The sequence below is a fragment of the Mercenaria mercenaria genome, chromosome 10 (assembly GCF_021730395.1).
Source record: "Mercenaria mercenaria strain notata chromosome 10, MADL_Memer_1, whole genome shotgun sequence".
NCBI classification, from domain to species: domain Eukaryota; kingdom Metazoa; phylum Mollusca; class Bivalvia; order Venerida; family Veneridae; genus Mercenaria; species Mercenaria mercenaria.
In genome coordinates, this window is record NC_069370.1 from 10,201,840 (window position 1) to 10,221,999 (window position 20,160).

The window sequence follows — 20,160 nt, forward strand, 5'->3', positions numbered from 1 at the left end:
TAACTCTATCTTGCTTTTTGCAAGATTTATGGCCCCTTTTGTACTTAGAAAATATCAGATTTCTTGGTTAAGTTTTATGTTTAGGTCAACTTTTCTCCTAAACTATCAAAGCTATTGCTTTGAAACTTGGAATACTTGTTCACCATCATAAGCAGACCCTGTACATCAAGAAACATAACTCCATCTTGCTTTTTGCAAGATTTATTGCCCCTTTTGGACTTAGAAAATCAGTTTTCTTGGTTAAGTTTTATGTTTAGGTCAGCTTTTATCCTAAACTATCAAAGCTATTGCTTTAAGACTTGCAACACTTGTTCACCATCATAAGTTGACCCTGTACAGCAAGAAACATAACTCCGTCCTGCTTTTTGCAAGATTTATGGCCCCTTTTGGACTTAGAAAATATCAGATTTCTTGGTTAAGTTTTATGTTTAGGTCAACTTTTTCTCTTAAACTATCAAAGCTATTGCTTTGAAACTTGCAACACTTGTTCACCATCATAAGCTGACCCTGTAAAGCAAGCAACATAATACCATCCTCCTTTTTGCAATAATTATTGCCCCTTTTGGACTTAGAAAATTCTTGGTTGAGTATTATGTTTAAGTCAACTTTTCTCATAAACTATCAAAGCTATTGCTTTAAAACTTGCAACAGTTTTTCACCATCATAAGTGGACACTGTACATCAAGAAACATAACTCTATCCTGCTTTTTGCAAGAATGATGGCCCTTTTTAGACTTAGAAAATCATGGGTAGGACAATATTTCTATTACACAAAAAAAATCAGATGAGCGTCAGCACCCGCAAGGCGGTGCTCTTGTTACAATATTATGCCCAAATTTCATATTTGAATATATGAACAATTATCGCATATCATTTATGGAATTATAAAATAACCATGTTTGTGAGTATGAAAGATGGTGTGTAGGTTTAAATTCTACATACTGATTAATGTGTAAATATATTACGTTACTAAAACTCTGGAAGTCTGTTTGAAACAAATGTTATTTTACAGACATTTAATTGTGATTGCAGTATACGCAGTTAGTTTATATATTTAGCCAAGGTAAAGATGTTTAATGTAGTTTTTCTAGATTTAGATCAATATGCAATTATGAAATATTTATATGTAAATGGTGAGCATAGTACATCTTTAAAGAGACGCAAAATAAAGGAAAAACTTTGATGCAGTAATTTCTATGCTGCATCGTAATTAAATGTTAATCAACCTGTTGATAATAGTCTAATACCAAAAATCTTACATAATTGAAAACAGTAATAATAGATTAGACAAACTTATAACCAAAAGCACAATCATCTCGCAGGGACTTGTACTCACGACCCTTCAAAACTGTATATTAATACACTATAATATAATTCTACATGTATCTTTCTGAATGAGTGCACTATTTTCTTTCTAGTGAACTCTTCTCTTACTATTTAACACAGCTGGACATAACTATAGAATAAAAGAGTATAATATCTAATTTATCTATCACATTTATAAGTTACTTTCTACTTTCTACTTTTCGTTACTGTTGCTGTGACATTCCTGTGTCTTCGCTATTGACCCATTCAAACAGATGTGTCGTCGCCAAATCCTTTAACCGTGAAATATCACTCTTCCGTAAAATATACTCAGCATTCAGTGAAAACTGACATGATGTCTGTGGAGCATTTACAATCATTTCAGAAATGTTTAAGCTGCTGTATGAAACACTCATTAAATTTGCTTCAAACATTTTCTTGACAGTGTTAGATTTGAAGATTGAATACTGCTTAAGCCGGCGCTAGGGGGTGTGAGCTGTGTTGCATTTTCCATTACTGCTCATGAATAGACTCAAACAAACCGAGTCTACAATTTTCACTGTTTGCGTTGTTCTCGGTGTTTCCGAGGAATCTACTTTTCAGGTTTTATTTATCGTATGTTGGTAAATATCTTCTCTGTATTGTTTTATACCTGTAAATATGTATCAAATGTCTGATCACAACAACACTAAGCTCCAGTAGCACAACTTTGCACGATATGGAAACTATGTACGGGTATGATATATTAAACATACAGCGGTAAAATGTGCCCTAGTGCTTATGCAACAGTCTTTTCTACCATTCGAGAATGCATTTAATGTGATGATCGCGATTTCTCTGACAGAGACTGACGTTGCATCTTGGTAAAGAGATTGTGATAGAGCCGCGTCAGTAGGGACACAATGGACCGTGCTAAAATCAGATACGAAACGATTATTGTTGTAAAAGCAATAGAGTCAAATATGACTGAAAATAAACAAACACCCCTAGTGCTAACTAGAAGTGTTACAGTGTTTCTTTTAGGAAACAAGAGCTCCGCAATGCGGAGCAATACACGCCCGAATGTATGACATGTGACCCATAAGTGTGAACTAGACCTTGAAGCCAGCTATCCGAAACATGCACTCTGCATGTTGTCTTGATGTGGTGAACATTTATGCCAACTGCTTTAAAATCCTTCAAGCAGTTCAAGAGTTACAGAGCCGATAGGAAACAAGAGTCATATTTGTGAACATCTGTGGCGATTTCTTCGAAATCCTTCAAGGGTTTCAAGAGTTACAGAGTGGACACGGACAGACGGACACCAGCGTCATAATATAATACGCCCCCTTCGGGCGCAGAAAAAGATTGTTTGTTTCCTGTCAAGACAGGCAATAGCAAATATTAGTTGTTGAAAGAGGCCAATGCTCTGTGGATGAAAAATTACAAATGGCGATGAAAAAGTCTTACGTCTAAATCCGGCAATAAACACAAAATATGCCAAACTATTGTCGATGAAACAAATACATACTCAGGATTAGCAATTCAGTTTTTAGACGGAAAGGTTAACATAAAAGAACTTTCCTCTACAGCTAAATTCTTTAGGGAAAAATGATACTCATTCCTCAGGCTGGTACTCAGTTACCGCTGACAATCAAGATCTTATTTGGAAGTCCAGACCTATTACATTGCATGTTATATACGTTGGTTGATTCTTGGTCCTTCCGCGGAAACCAAGAATGACAATTTGAACATGTCAAGGACAGTCACATTCCCAACTCGTCACAGAATCTTATGTGCTCGACGCATACATCCACAAACCTACTGAAACTTTTCGTGGTTATAACTAATAACATTTACAGGTTACAGCCGGTTTATTATACATTAAACATCAAGAAATATAGAACTAAAATACTTCTTACACAGGTTATATATTTATATAGACTACTCTTAGCCCATTAGAATCAGTTAGCTAATAGTAACCGTTCTCTAACTAGGTTGTCTATATTCCAAGACACTTTGTGAATGGTCGCCATATATTCTTTGCTGTTGACAATAATTGTGATTTCAAGAAAGACACTTTTGTAACAAGAATTCTGTCGTAGAACCGTTATGAAAATTCTCCAAAAATGTTATTAAATGTTGTGCCAGCCCTTGACAACTGACAAAGTTATCGCAGAACTTTCAGGAGCTCCTAAGAATGCCAGACGATGGCAAATGTTTCATCACACAATCGTGATACCCATCATGAAAAGTTTCCATCTCACAAACGGGGCTAAAATGACCGACATATTCTAAAATGAAGGTAACAATCCAAACTATGGACTATGGAAAGAATGTTTAAGGTCATTGTGGAGTTCAACGCGTTACGACTGATGGTGTGTCAGCAAATTGGTACTGTGTTCATGTGTAGCAGAGACATAAAGCACACATAAACAGCTACAGCACTATTGGAATATGACGATATTCGTATATTTTGATGGTATAGCATATATCAAACAAATATATTCAACAAGAAAATAATCTGTTGAAATAAAGTGGATGGGGCAAGATATGTTTTTATTATTTCACATTATTTAATTGTTTATATGCTTGAATATTGTTATTACATTGACAACACATATTCTAGAATGGAAAACCGGAGAGAATAAGATGAAGTTTTGCTGTGTAACATAAATAAATAATGAATTACGCAAAATTATATTTTCAAACTTTGCCGCCATTTTGATGACGTCATAGATTGGTCCAGTCGCGGAACTCGGACTGGCGACATGTCTTTTTGTGACATTTAGACATGGTCTTACAGTCTGGTATATGTTGCCATTAATCTTTTTTCCGATCGCACGGGATCCCCATTCTGAATACACTATTATATCTTACTGTAACTTCAAAGGTCAAGGTCACCAAGGTGTTATACTTAGGTTACTTTTAAGGTTAAAGTTTTTTGGCAACCTTTGTGTTTTTATGTCATATCTTTGTTACTATTGCTTATATCTTACTGTAACTTCACATAAACATTTGTCCAGCATACAAAAAAATATGTGCAGGGGCTGGCCCCATTATACCCAAGGTCAAGGTCACCAAGTTGTTATACTTTGAATTATTTTCATGTTAATTTTTAGCTCACATGTCACAAAGTGACAATGTGAGCTTTTGTGATCACGCAGCGTCCGTCGTGCGTCCACAACTTTTGCTTGTGACCACTCTAGAGGTCACATTTTTCATGGGATCTTTATGAAAGTTGGTCAGAATGTTTATCTTGATGATATCTAGGTCAAGTTCGAAACTGGGTCAACTGCGATCAAAAACTAGGTCAGTAGGTCAAATAATAAAAAAACCTTGTGACCTCTCTTGAGGCCATATTTTTCATGGGATCTGTATGAAAGTTAGTCAGAATATTCATCTTGATGATATCTAGGTCAAGTTCGAAACTGGGTCAACTGCGGTCAAAAAGTAGGTCAGTAGGTCAAATAATAAAAAAAGTTGTGATCTCTCTAGAGGCCATATTTTTCATGGGATCTTCATGAAAGTTATTCAGAAAGTTCACCTTGATGATATCTAGGTCAAGTTCGAAACTGGGTCTCGTGCCTTCAAAAACTAGGTCAGTAGGTCAAATAATGAAATAACCTTGTGACCTCTCTAGAGGCCATATTTTTCATGGGATCTGTATGAAAGTTGGTCAGAATGTTCATCTTGATGATATCTAGGTCAAGTTCGAAACTGGGTCAACTGCGATCAAAAAGTAGGTCAGTAGGTCAAATAATAAAAAAACCTTGTGACCTCTCTAGAGGCCATACTTTTCATGGGATCTGAATGAAAGTTGGTCAGAATGTTTATCTTGATGATATCTAGGACAGGTTTGAAACTGGGTCAACTGCGGTCAAAAACTAGGTCAGTAGGTCTAAAAATAGAAAAACCTTGTGACCTCTGTAGAGGCCATACTTGTGAATGGATCTTCATGAAAATTGGTCAGAATGTTCACCTTGATGATATCTAGGTCAAGTTTGAAACTGGGTCACATGCCTTCAGTAACTAGGTCAGTAGGTCAAATAACAAAAAAACATTGTGACCTCTCTAGAGGCCATATTTTTCATGGGATCTTCATGAAAATTGGTCAGAATTTTTATCTTGATGATATCTAGGACAAGTTCGAAACTGGTTCAACTGCGGTCAAAAACTAGGTCAGTAGGTCTAAAAATAGAAAAACCTTGTGACCTCTCTAGAGGCCATACTTTTCAATGGATCTTCACGAAAGTAAGTCAGAATGTTCACCTTGATGATATCTAGATCTTATTTGAAACTTGGTCACGTGTTTTTAATAACTAGGTCAGTAGGTCAAATAACAAAAAAGCGTTGTGACCTCTCTAGAGGCCATATTTTTCATGGGAACTATATGAAAATTGGTCTGAATGTTCATCTTGATGATATCTAGGTCAGGTTTGAAACTGGGTCAACTGTGATCAAAAACTAGGTCAGTAGGTCTAAAAATAGAAAAACCTTGTGACCTCTCTAGAGGCCATACTTTTGAATGGATCTTCATGAAAATTGGTCAGAATGTTCATCTTGATGATATCTAGGTCAGTTTCGAAACTGGGTCACGTGCCTTTAATAACTAGGTCAGTAGGTCAAATAATAAAAAATCTTGTGACCTCTCTAGAGGCCATATTTTTCAGTGGATCTTCATGAAAATTGGTTAGAACTTTTATCTTGATGATATCTAGGTCAGATTCAACACTGGGTCACATGAGCTCAAAAACTAGGTCACAGTGTCAAATAATAGAAAAAAACGACATCATACTCGGTTTAAAACTGGGTCATGTGGGGACAGGTGAGCGATTCAGGACCATTATGGTCCTCTTGTTTTCAAAAGCTTCGTTTATAGACATATCTTTTGATACTTTAAAAGATAATGACTAGAAATTAAAAATATTTCTTTATAATCATCATCTTACAATCCCCATAACTCTAATTGTATTTTTGACAGAATAATGCCCCTTTCATACTTAAAGTTTTTTGGCAATCTTCACTTTCTGGATATAACCTTAACCTCTCTGAGTAGTAGGGTCTTTTTATATATTGGTGTATCTTCCTTTTAAAGTAGTGGTCTCTTATTGGACATAAATTCATTTTACTGTCAAATCACCGAATAGTGGAACATGCTGTCTTATGGACAGCTCTTGTTTAATTTACTTAGATGTTTATTTATGTAATACATATTTACTAGATCTGTTTTATTTCATGAATTAGTTGGCTCCCCAACAATGAAGATGTGCAGGAGGCAATGGATTCTATGGTTGGAAATGCTTACCTGTACGGGAGAAATTGGATTGCAGCTAAAGTGAGTATCAGGCCTTTAACTGTAATGGTGAAAATATCTTCAAAGATTCAGATAGATTTTCTTCTTGAAACAGATCATTCTATTTTTAGCTCGGCTGAGCCAAAGGCTCATGGTGAGCTTTTGTGACCGCTCAATGTTTGTCTTGCGACGTGCATCGTGCGTCTGTCAACATTTTCTAAAAAAATCTTCTCCTAGAAAACCACTGGGCAGAATTACACCAAACTTCACAGGAATGATCCTTGGGTGCCCCCCTTTCAAAATTATTCAAAGAATAGAATTCCATGCAGAACTCTGGTTGCCATGGCAACCGAAAGGAAAAACTTTAAAAATCTTCTTGTCCAAAACCTCAAGGCGTAGAGCCTTGATATTTAGCATGTGACATCATCTTATGGTCCTCTATCAATATTTTTCAAATCATGCCCCTAAGGTGAAAAAAGGCCCCGCCCCAGGGGTCACAAGTTTTACATAGACTTATATAGGAAAACACCTTAAAAATCTTCTAGACCTAGGCCTTTGATATTTTGTATGTAACATTGCCTTGTGGTCCTCTACAAAAATTGTTCAAATTATGCCCCTTTGGTGAAAAGAGGCCCTGCCCCGGGTGGTCTCAAGTTTTACATAGACTTATATAGGAAAAAACTTTAAAAATCTTATTGTCTGAAACTGCAAAGCCTTTGTTTTTGATATTTGGTATTTTGCATTGCCTTGTGGTTCTCTACCAAAATTGTTCAAATTACGCCACTGGGGTGAAAAGAGGCCCTGCCCCAGGGGTCCCAAGTTTTACATAGACTTATATAGGAAAAAAACTTTACAAATTTTCTTGCCTGAAACTGCAAGGCTTAGGCTTTTGATATTTGGTATGTTGCCTTTCCTAGTGTTTCTGTACTAAAATTGTTCAAATTATGTCCCTGGGGTGAAAAATGGCCCTGCCCTGGGGGTACCAAGTTTAACATAGACTTATATAAGAAAAAAAAAGATCTTCTTGTCTGAAAGTTCAAGGCCTAGACCTTTGATATTTGGTATGTAGCAATGACTAGTAGATCTCTAACAAGATAGTTCAAATTATGACCCTTGGGTGAAAAGAAGCCCCACACTGGGGGTTACTCGTTATATAGGGAAAAAAACTTCAAAAATTATCAAATCATATTTCCTAGACTGTTTAATTATAATTACCTGATGACCCCAAGCGATTAGGGATCACTTGACTGTGACCTTGACCTACTGATCTACTTTCTTGTTTTTAAAGATACAGCCTTGAAATTTGGATGACATGAATTGTACAGTTTTGCACACCGATCTTAAAACTGACTTTCAGTTACCATGAATGTGACCTACCGACCTACTTTCTTAATATTTTAGCATTAGTATGCCATTTAAAACATGTGGATCATATTACTCAGGTGAGCGATCCAGGGTCTCCATGACCCACTTGTTTATCTATTGGATGCATTTTTAGCTCACCTAAACTGAGGGTTCAGGATAAGCTATTAGTATAATTGGATGGTCCAATGTCAGCTGCCTGTTGTCTACAAGCATTTTACCTGTTTTGGAAAAAACTTAGAAGGTGTCTCTTTAAGTATCTAGGGCGAGTTTGAAACTTGGTTTTCCTCGGCAATTTATTACCATTTTATGTCGATTTGCCGTAAAACCCAACTCACTAATTCTGGACTAATGAAATAGGACACAAGGTTAAATTGTAGAAAAAAACTTAATGTCACTCTAGAGGTTATATTTTCTACCTGATATACAGCTCAATCGCGATATCTCGAAGTGGCTTATATAAAAATTCTGGCTATCTCGAAGATATTTTCAAGCCCTATTCCGAAAACACATGCACAAAACATCTTAGCTTACACTACAAATTTATTATGGAAATCTTAGCTTACACTGCAAATTTATTCAAAATTCTTAGATTACACTACAAGTTTATATGGGAATCTTAGCTTACACTACAAATTTATATGGAAATTTTAGCTTACACTACAAATTTGTATGAAAATCTTAGCTTACACTACAAATTTATATGGAAATCTTAGCTTTCACTACAAATTTTTATGGAGATTTTAGCTTACATTACAAATTTTTATGGAAATTTTAGCTTTAACTACAAATTTATGTGGGAATGTTATCTTTTACTACACACCTATTTTGGAATTGTAAGGTACTCAGCTCAGTCATTTGGGAAATTTGTCTTAGTTGTTAATATTTTACACATTCATTTGGAAATATTACCTTATTGACATAATGTTTTTGGGGAAATTCAGTATACTATATGCCAAACTGTCAAGCAGTATTGTCCTCATATAATTCATGCAGCAGCTTAGATACATAACAATAACATGAATCAGTCCTCTCTTGGGTGTCAAATGATAATACCTTATTCAATATTTATGATGGATATCCCATATTATATTGTCTCTTTGCTTGAGCTAGTGATTATTATTCTGTAGCAGAACTCAAAAACTTCGGGATTACTGATGACATAATACTGTGAAATCATTAATATTTGTGGGGGACTAATTTTCGTGGTTGAGTCATTCCACGAAATTTCATCCCAACAAACAAGTAATATTTCCATTCATTTTATGTTCAAAAGTTGAAGTCCACGAATTCATATCCCCTTGATATTGCTGTTTTGACAAAACCCACAAAATTTCATGCCCACAAAATTAAATGATTTTACAGTATCTTATATTCCATCTTTATGTTCTAGGTACGAGACCTGGTGAACGGCCCCACAGATAACAATACTCATATAGAGGGTCAGGTGTTGGATATGTGGGACAGGTTGTATGAAAGCTGGCTAGCAAGGGTAAGTACACTCAGAACAATACTCACTCTGCTTGACCATGCAATAATTACACTGTAGCATGAACATGGGATTGGAGAAATGTATTATCTCACTTATTATGCACTTGGTTATTATAGGTACACGTTTCATTTCTTGTCTATTTAAGTGTAAATGTGAATTCCTCATTAAGGCCTTAAGTTATAATTTTGTTGTCTGATTTATGCTCAAATGTTGTATGATTTGATTCATCAGGGGTGAGAATCTTCCAGAAATCTGCTAAATTCCACAGATATTTAGCTCCACATAGATGTTAGGAAATAGTCTGATGGGCTTGGAGAAGGGTGCTGACTCATAGCACACAGAACACTACTCTAAAATCTTCCTTTAAAATGACAAGAGATTTATGCAAACCACTTGTGCCCTCACAGGCAGGGAAGATTCATTATTCTGTTTCCCTGTGACTTTATTGATGGGTTTTGCAGTAGTATCAGCTGAGAGTAATAGCAATTTTTACCCTTCTCCATTTTTCATGAAACACTGCATTTTGGCCAATTACACACCTGTGCCTTATTGCACTTTTTGCACTGCATTTTGAAACTTTCTGTGTTCTTTTGAGTCTGTTCATACTATTAGCATAATATAATTGCATGTATTTTTGTTAATGAGTTGTTTATGCTTTCTTTTACCCAGCCTAAAAAAAAACTAAAAAATAATTTTGCAAAGTTTGATGTTTAAAGAACTAGTTTGTTGCATTTAAGCTGCATACAAATGGATCTGTGCTGATGGTAAATTGTTTTCTGAGGCTAACATCTCATTGAGAGTGTAGTGTTGATATTTCCTGTACTTCCCATTGAGGTCAAAGGTTATAAAAACAAGTTTGGAAACCAGTCTGAAAACCCAAGCATTTGATTGGTTGATTCTGAGCTCAGACTTTGATATTGACCAGTGGTAAGGTCCCTTTTAGAGGCTGGTCTCAAAACACAGCAGAGCAACAGATAAACTTTCAGAGTCAAGTATGTACAGGTAATAAACTTGGTTTACACCTAGTCAAACACTGCGGCCATCGCGAACCACCATGTTCATAACCGTGAGGTTCAGGCGGGTGTTCAGCCACCGCGACTGACTACCCGAACTGACCCACTTATGGGAATAGATTGAAAGTTCACACATTTGTTCACTGTCGGGAGCTGATATACATTGTACAGGTTCCATAACCCTGTTTTGCATTTTTATAAAATTATGCCCCCTTTACGACTTCTATATTCATTCAATTGACAAGGCTGTTGAATAGTCGAGCGTTGCTGTCCTCTGACAGCTGTTGTTGATTATGAAGTCCGAGCGCTGATACACAGGCATCAAATCATTAACAGCATATTTTGGATTAAATATGCATTTTAATATGCATTATGATGATCTGAATCGTGTATTTTGCCTTTTGAATTGCATGTTTACACAAATATATAGTTTATTTGTTGCTCTGAACCATGGATTTATAACCTGAAAACCTGATTTAGCATGAGTACTTATTTTTTTCACTATCAGTTTTTCCCTAACGTGATAACATTCACATTGGGTCTATTTAATGCAGGGACATTAATGCCTCAGTGAAAAGTTAGAGAAAAGTGACGTTTCTTATTTTTCCTTTGTCTGGTTTGATACTTTTAACGATTCCGGTAATAAAAAGAATGTCCGTGTCATACATGTTTAGTTAAATGTACAAAATTACACTGTTGTTGTCAACTGCAACTACAGTAACTTTGCCAGAAATGTTATCAATAAACTTTTTTAAAAGTGATAAGGACTTTTTGTAGATATGCATGATTATACATTTCCAACAGTTTGAAACTTTGATATCCTGCATAATTTTCTATGTTGTTAAACCTGCATTAGGAAGACTTAGAATATATAATATATAAAGATACAATGAGTTTTGCTTATTTTTCTCACTATAAGACTAGCAACACTTAATTATGTCTCCCTATTGTTTTTGGGGTCACTCCATCAAAGGTCAAGGTCACAGGGGCCTGAACATGTATAACCATTTCCGATCAATAACTTGAGAACCACTTGACCCAGAATGTTGAAGCTTCATAGGATGATTGTTCATGCAGAGTAGATGACTCCTTTTGATTTTGGGGTCACTCTAATAAAGGTCAAGGTCACAGGGGCATGAACATGGAAAAACATTTCTGGTCAGTAACTTGAGAACCACTTGACCCAGAATGTTGAAACTTCATAGGATGATTGGAAATGTAGATTAGATGACCCCCTATTGATTTTGGGGTCACTCTGTTAAAGGTCAAGGTTGCAGCAAACTGAACATGGAAATCCATTTCCAGTCAGTAACTTGAGAACCACTTGACTCAGAATGTTGAAACTTCATAGGGTGATAAGACTTACAGAGTAGATGACCCCTATTGTTTTTGGGGTCACACCATCAAAATTCAAGGTCACAGGGGACTGAGCATAGAAAATTCTGTTCAATCAATAACTTGAGAACCACTTGACCCAGAAGGATGATTGGACATGCAGAGTAGATGACCCCTATTGATTTTGGGGTCACTCGATCAAAGGTCAAGGTCACAGGGGCCTAAACATGGAAAACAGTTTCCAATTCATAACTTGAGAACCACTAAGCCCAGAATGTTGAAACTTTGTGGAATGATTGGACATGCCACGTAGATGATTCCTATTGCAGCCAGTAGTCATTGTCGCTTTGACTTTTGCTCCTGTCCCCTATTGACTTCCTGCCTATATGACTATGCATTGGGGGAGACATGCGCTTTTCTACAAAAGCATCTTCTAGTTTTTTCTGTTTTTGAATACTTCTTCCACTGTACTTTTCAGAATAATCAATAACCTGATCATATTACATAAATTTAGTGTGTGTGTGTGTGCTGTTATACTCCCACTTAGCCTGCATGAAGCCTTGATCAAATTAGAGGTCAGAAATTCTTTTTCTCTAGAGAAATTCCTTTTCTCTAGAAGAGTCTTTATAATAAAGTTAAATTTTTTCTACATCATAATAATTGGGTGTAGTATGTTATAAAAAAATCCCAGTTTTTTTTCTACATTTCATTAGGCTTTAGCACTCCATGGATTATAAATCACAATTTATTGAAAATTTTTGTTTTAATTTATGGATTTATGGTGTTGCTAGAAAAGCGTAGAACACATTTTGAAAGCTTCAAAAGAAATTTTACACTTTTCACATTCCAGCTATAACTCATCCAACAATAACTCATATAACAATATACAACAGTAACTCAAAAACAGCAACCCATGCAACAATAATATATTCAGCAGTAGCTTATACAACAGTAAGTCATTCAGCAGTAGCTTATACAACAGTAAGTCATTCAGCAGTAGCTTATACAACAGTAAGTCATTCAGCAGTAGCTTAACCAACAGTAAGTCATTCAGCAGTAGCTTTATACAACAGTAAGTCATTCAGCAGTAGCTTATACAACAGTAAGTCATTCAGCAGTAGCTTATACAACAGTGACTCTTTCCGTAATAGCTTGTACAACACTAACTCATACAGCAATAACCCATACCATAATAATCCATACAACAAAATAATACAACAATAACTAACTACAACAATAATCCATACAAACAATAACTCATACAACAAAATAACTACAGCAATAACTCATACAAACAATAACTTATACAACAATAACTCATACAACAATAATCCATACAAACTATAACCCATACAACAAAATAACTACAACAATAACTCATATAAACAATAACTTATACAACAATAACTCATACAACAATAATCCATACAAACTATAACCCATACAACAAAATAACTATAACAATAACTCATACAAACAATAACTTATACAACAATAATCCCATACAACAATAACTCATACAAACAATAACTCATACAAACAATAACTTATACAACAATAACCCATACAACAATCACTCATACAACAATAATGCATGCAACTATAACTCATACAACAATAACTCATACAAACAATAACTCATACAAACAATAACTTATACAACAATAACCCATACAACAATCACTCATACAACAATAATGCATGCAACTATAACTCATACAACAATAACTCATACAAACAATAACTCATACAAACAATTACTTATACAACAATAACCCATACAACAATCACTCATACAACAATAATGCATGAAACTATAACTGATACAACAATAACTCATACAAACAATAACTTATACAACAATAACCCATACAACAATAACCCATACATTAATAACTCATACATTAATAACTCATACTACATAAATTAAATACAGCTAAGCGCTAGTTTGCCTGATATATTTGCAGACTCATTGGAATTATTTATGAGAACTTCACATTATAAGCTCAAAGCTCAGTGTGAAACAATTTTGTTTGTTTGGATCATGTTTATTTTTGCATTTGTCTGTATTCTTTAGTTGTAGTGATTTGTTTACTGTAGGCTCTTCCCTCTGATATACTATTCAAGTCTGTGGTAAGCCATACTTTTTTCGCTGGTTGTGGTATAATGGGATCAGAGCTTCTTTTAATTGTTTTATCTAGTCAAGAATACCTTTAAGAATACGTTTAAGGTTCAGGGTAAGTTTCATCTGTTCTCTGTTCAAACTTTTCTTGTACTTTTAAACAGTTTTATTTGAGAGTTCCTGTTTCATCTGATTCATGTTGCAGTACGTATGGCAATCAACTAACACTATTTAAACCAGTACACCAGTGAGTACAGCTCAAACTGTATATTTTACAGATTCCTAGAAGTGAACATTAGGATTTTACAGTCTGCCTTGGTAGCTCAGTAGGCAGAACACAAAAATCTGCAGGCAAATGTTTATTGTGATAATTTGACAGAAGACAATATGTCAGGCAAGGCAAATGTTGTTTGTGCTAATTTGACAGCAGACAATATGTCAGGCAAGGCAAATGTTGTTTGTGCTAATTTGACAGAAGACAACATGTCAAGCAAGACAAATGTTGTTTGTGCTAATTTGACAGCAGAGAGTATGTGCTAATTTGACAGAAGACAGTATGTCAGGCAGACAAATGTTGTTTGTGTTAATTTGACAGCAGACAATATGTCAGGCAAGACAAATGTTGTTTGTGCTAATTTGACAGCAGACAATATGTCAGGCAAGGCAAATGTTGTTTGTGCTAATTTGACAGAAGACAATATGTCAAGCAAGACAAATGTTGTTTGTGCTAATTTGACAGCAGACAGTATGTGCTAATTTGACAGAAGACAGTATGTCAGGCAGACAAATGTTGTTTGTGTTAATTTGACAGCAGACAATATGTCAGGCAAGGCAAATGTTGTTTGTGCTAATTTGACAGCAGACAATATGTCAGGCAAGGCAAATGTTGTTTGTGCTAATTTGACAGAAGACAACATGTCAAGCAAGACAAATGTTGTTTGTGCTAATTTGACAGAAGACAGAATGTCTGAAGTAATTTGTGCTTCATGTCTGCTTTCCTGATTTATGACATAGATGTCTCAATACCATACTTTCAAAAACTAGCCAGATATGCTGTTTTGTCCTGAAATTAACCACTAATTCATGTTAGCATACTCTTGATGTGTGTTTGTTATTAGAAAAGTGGTCATGATGTCAACCTTCATAGAAGGGCAGGTATATTGCTTGGGCTACTGGTAGACAATATGGTTTTAGATCAATAACTGAAGACAGTCAAGCTATAAAAGATGATTGCCTGAAGTCAATAAATGATCCCTATTGTTTCTTGTTCATGGTCACTCCCACATTGAACTTATGACAGCCAGCATTTCTCTGACAGAAAATAAAGTTCTTTCTTCGTTACTTATAAAAATTGTCAACAAAAAAACCCCAGCCATTTCAGGTGGTCTGACACATTTTGTGAATGCTGGACTGAATATTGTATTAAACCATTTACCTCCCTAAGGCTATCATTGATGGTTAAGAAGGGTTTTGGTTATAGTATGGTTCTTAGATTTTTATTTTTTCTGATACTGTTAAAAGATGTGTTACATTTTACTATTGTCTTTATTTCATAATTTATTAAAACATTCTATATTTTATGCTGTTATAAACAAAACATAATTATAAGAACACTTAAAAGAAATGCTGATTTTACTCAGTTCTATCTGTTAAGGAATCTTTTTTTTTAAGTAACTGTGAAGTTTAAATATTCATGGACATAAAATTTTGTGTTTTAGATTAAAATGTCTTTTTTCTTTGGGTCATAAATTCTTGGATTTCAACGTTTTTGTAGGGGTTTTATTTTAGGAAATAATTTAACCTTGAAAACCATGGTAATTAGTCTTCTACAAGTATTTAACATATGACAGTATTTGACAGCCTGCAATTACATTCAGAGACCAAAGTACAACATTTTATAATATACAGTTACCTCAAAGATCAGTTGGAGTGCATTCATATTGCTCAGTGTTTGTTTATTTACCCTTATCATGCTGGACATGATTGGTTCTGCCTTTGTGACCAGTGTAGATCATAATCAGCCTGCACATCCATGCAGTCTGATCATGATCTGCACTGTTCACCATTCAGTCAGTAATGTTTGGTATGCACCCCTTTTAACAGTTAATGGTAGTGTCCAAATTGAAAGATGAACAAGTTCATTATAGAAATTTATCTGGGAAAGGGTTAAAGGAAATTGAAAGTGGCTGCTTAATGGTATTAAATCTTGCTATGATAGGGCACTGTATGACTGTATGTGAAGGCATGAAAACACATGAAAATTTGTCCGATCAATAATCTGAACATGAAATACTTAATTATCTTACCTTGCCTACAAAAAAAAAAGAATTGCATTTAAAAAGTTAGGTGAAATCTGACATTTTATAGCAGTTTTCATGCGTTCAAGATCATATTATTAATGAAATTAGCACACTTATGTCATCAGAGAAAGAAGTAATTGATCTTTTTTTAATTAAGCATGTTAAGTGAAATATATGAAACATCAATTCCTTAATGAACAAAAGACTTTTTTAATTTTTCATCCAGTATTCTGCCTGTGTTCCTTTAATTGTGGGACGCTACATGACTGTAACATTATATTTGTTTACATTCAGTAGTGTTTTAGTCAGTTTACGTGTCATTTTTAGTTAGTCAAGAGCATTACTTCAAGTCATTTTACATTTTATAATTTTTTTTTGTAATATCAATAAGTTTCAGTGCCTTCCAGTCAATTTACATTGTCACCAGTGCTTCAGAAATTTGCTGGATTGTCGGTTTTGGACCGATTCCGATTTATGAAATGAAAAAATGACAAAAAATCAGTCTGGTAAAAATGGAGAAAAAGTAAATAAAATTTGGTCGGAAACTTCAATACATAACAAAAATTTGTCACTCTTTATTTAGTATTTAACATTATATGAGATTTTTTTGTTTCACATTTCAGAATCACAATACCAGCACAAGTATAAGTAAGCCAGGCAAAGTTGAGACACCGCTTGACATAACTAACCTGTCGTCTATCTGGAGTGTTGTAACACAGGGAGATGGCTTCAACCCTGGAGATATTATTGCCTTTGTTAAAGAGAATATAGGGACATTCCTTTCAGTATGTACTTACTTTACTGTAGAAACATTTTGGACCTTTGATAAGTTTTGTGCCTAGCCCTTGATTTGAGAAAGAATGATCAAGGATAACGTTTCTCAACAGCAAATTTTTGCACTTCTTTGTAAAGCTGTTTGCTAGTATATAATTTTCCTGGATTCTGTACCAGTTTAACCTATTCTCCACAAGTTACTGCCAACTTCCCCACATGAATCAGATGGAGGATGAATGATTTCCGACATAATATCTTTTATAATTTGTCATTGAGAATGAACTCATGATGGTGCGATCAGTAGATCTGAGCTTTCCATGTAGAGCTTGTGATCAGTAGATCTGAGCTTTCCGTGTAGAGCTTGTGATCAGTAGATCTGAGCTTTCCATGTAGAGCTTGTGATCAGTAGATCTGAGCTTTCCATGTAGAGCTAGCTATCAGTAGGTCTGAGCTTTCCATGTAGAGCTAGCAATCAGTAGGTCTGAGCTTTCCATGTAGAGCTAGCAATCAGTAGGTCTGAGCTTTACACGTAGAGCTAGTGATCAGTAGGTCTGAGCTTTCAATGTAGAGCTAGCGATCAGTAGGTCTGAGCTTTCCATGTAGAGTTAGTGATCAGTAGATCTGAGCTTTTCATGTAGAGTTATGGATCAGTAGATCTGAGCTTTTCATGTAGAGTTAGGGATCAGTAGATCTGAGCTTTCCATATAGAGTTAGCGATCAGTAGATCTGAGCTTTCCATGTAGAGTTAGAGATCTGAGCTTTCCATGTAGAGTTAGGGATCAGTAGATCTGAGCTTTCCATGTAGAGTTAGGGATCAGTAGATCTGAGCTTTTCATGTAGAGTTAGGGATCAGTAGATCTGAGCTTTCCATGTAGAGTTAGGGATCAGTAGATCTGAGCTTTCCATGTAGAGTTAGGGATCAGTAGATCTGAGCTTTTCATGTAGAGTTAGGGATCAGTAGATCTGAGCTTTCCATGTAGAGTTAGGGATCAGTAGGTCTGAGATTTCCATGTAGAGTTAGGGATCAGTAGATCTGAGCTTTCCATGTAGTTAGTGATCAGTAGATCTGAGCTTTCCACTTAGAGCTAGTGATCAGTAGGTCTGAGCTTTCCATGTAGAGTTAGCGATCAGTAGATCTGAGCTATCCATGTAGAGTTAGCGATCAGTAGATCTGAGCTTTCCATGTAGAGCTAGGGATCAGTAGGTCTGAGCTTTCCATGTAGAGCTAGCTATCAGTAGGTCTGAGCTTTCCATGTAGAGCTAGCAATCAGTAGGTCTGAGCTTTCCATGTAGAGCTAGCAATCAGTAGGTCTGAGCTTTACACGTAGAGCTAGTGATCAGTAGGTCTGAGGTTTCAATGTAGAGCTAGCGATCAGTAGGTCTGAGCTTTCCATGTAGAGTTAGTGATCAGTAGATCTGAGCTTTCCACGTAGAGCTAGTGATCAGTAGGTCTGAGCTTTCCATGTAGAGTTAGTGATCAGTAGATCTGAGCTTTCCACATAGTATGTGATCAGTAGATCTGAGCTTTCCATGTAGAGCTAGCGATCAGTAGGTCTGAGCTTTCCATGTAGAGCTTGTGATCAGTTGGTCTGAGCTTTCCATGTTGAGATAGGGATCAGTAGATCTGAGTTTTTCATGTAGAGTTAGGGATCAGTAGATCTAAGCTTTTCATGTAGAGTTAGGGATCAGTAGGTCTGAGCTTTCCATGTAGAGCTAGGGATCAGTAGATCTGATCTTTCAGTGTAGAGTTAGCGATCAGTAGATCTGAGGTTTCAATGTAGTAAGGGATCAGTAGATCTGAGCTTTTCATGTAGAGTTAGGGATCAGTAGGTCTGAGCTTTCCATGTAGAGCTAGGGATCAGTAGATCTGAGCTTTCCATGTAGAGCTAGGGATCAGTAGAGCTGAGCTTTCAGTGTAGTTAGGGATCAGTAGATCTGAGCTTTTCATGTAGAGTTAGGGATCAGTAGATCTGAGCTTTCAATGTAGTTAGGGATCAGTAGATCTGAGCTTTTCGTGTAGAGTTAGGGATCAGTAGATCTGAGCTTTCAATGTAGTTAGGGATCAGTAGATCTGAGCTTTTCATGTAGAGTTAGGGATCAATAGATCTGAGCTTTCCATGTTGAGATAGGGATCAGTAGATCTGAGCTTTCCATGTAGAGTTAGGGATCAGTAGATCTGAGCTTTCCATGTAGAGCTAGCCATCAGTAGTTCTGAGCTTTCCATGTAGAGCTAGTGATCAGTAGATTTGTGCTTTTCATGTAGAGTTAGGGATCAGTAGATCTGCGCTATCAGTGTAGAGTTAGCGATCAGTAGATCTGAGTTTTCCATGTAGAGCTAGCGATCAGTAGATTTGAGCTTTTCATGTAGAGTTAGGGATCAGTAGATCTGAGCTTTCCATGTAGAGCTAGCGATCAGTAGATCTGAGCTTTCCATGTAGAGCTAGCGATCATTAGATCTGAGCTTTCAGTGTAGAGCTAGCGATCAGTAGATCTGAGCTTTCAGTGTAGAGCTAGCGATCAGTAGATCTGAGCTTTCAGTGTAGAGCTAGCGATCAGTAGATCTGAGCTTTCAATGTAGAGCTAGCGATCAGTAGGTCTGAGTTTTTCATGTAGAGCTTGCGATCAGTAGATCTGAGCTTTCCATGTAGAGCTAGTGATCAGTAGATCTGAGCTTTCAATATAGAGCTAGCGGTCAGTAGTTCTGAGCTTTCCATGTCGAGCTCAGCCAGTTTACTAAGAGGATAATATAGAATTGTCAATTGAAGAACGGCTGGTTAATACTCTGCACATTGACTATACAATATACTACACAGTCTGCTCAGTGTAAATGAACATATACACAGCAAGAATGTACATTCAGTCGAAACAAAATGAAAGCCGAGTTAAACTCACAATTTGTCTCAAGTGTAGGTACATATGTGAGAATAATGTGATACTATTATGTTTGAGATGTGAATATTCGTTAGATTTTTGGAACTGATCAAAAATATAAATAAATACTTTTTCCACAATATTTTATTGATCAATTTCAGGTGTTAGAATCTATATGGTTAGTGTTGAAGGGAAACATGAACCTTGTGTTAACAGTTCTTACATCAACACTCTCATTGGTGTTTGGAGGTGGTACAGCCCTTCTCAACTTTGTTCTTGCCTCAGTAAGTAACACTGTCTGTCTCTGATCA

At 35.8% G+C, this 20,160-nt stretch overlaps 1 protein-coding gene across 5 annotated transcripts in view; it reads left to right on the plus strand.

The window, feature by feature from the left end:
• LOC123559776 (transmembrane protein 245-like) overlaps positions 1–20,160 on the plus strand; it is a 66,437-nt gene that overhangs the window by 29,973 nt on the left and 16,304 nt on the right. For 3 of the 5 annotated variants that reach the window (XR_008372611.1, XM_045351852.2, XM_045351856.2), the window contains exons 9-13: positions 6,532–6,622; positions 9,336–9,434; positions 13,984–14,019; positions 16,828–16,989; positions 20,011–20,133. Coding sequence is in view for 4 of the 5 variants with exons in the window: in XM_045351852.2 (XP_045207787.2) it covers positions 6,532–6,622; positions 9,336–9,434; positions 13,984–14,019; positions 16,828–16,989; positions 20,011–20,133 (511 nt within the window). In the remaining variant the exon portion in view is untranslated. Of the gene's footprint in view, positions 1–6,531; positions 6,623–9,335; positions 9,435–10,171; positions 10,199–13,983; positions 14,020–16,827; positions 16,990–20,010; positions 20,134–20,160 lie in introns of all 5 variants that reach the window. The other 2 variants (XM_045351854.2, XM_045351855.2) reach the window with 2 other exon arrangements.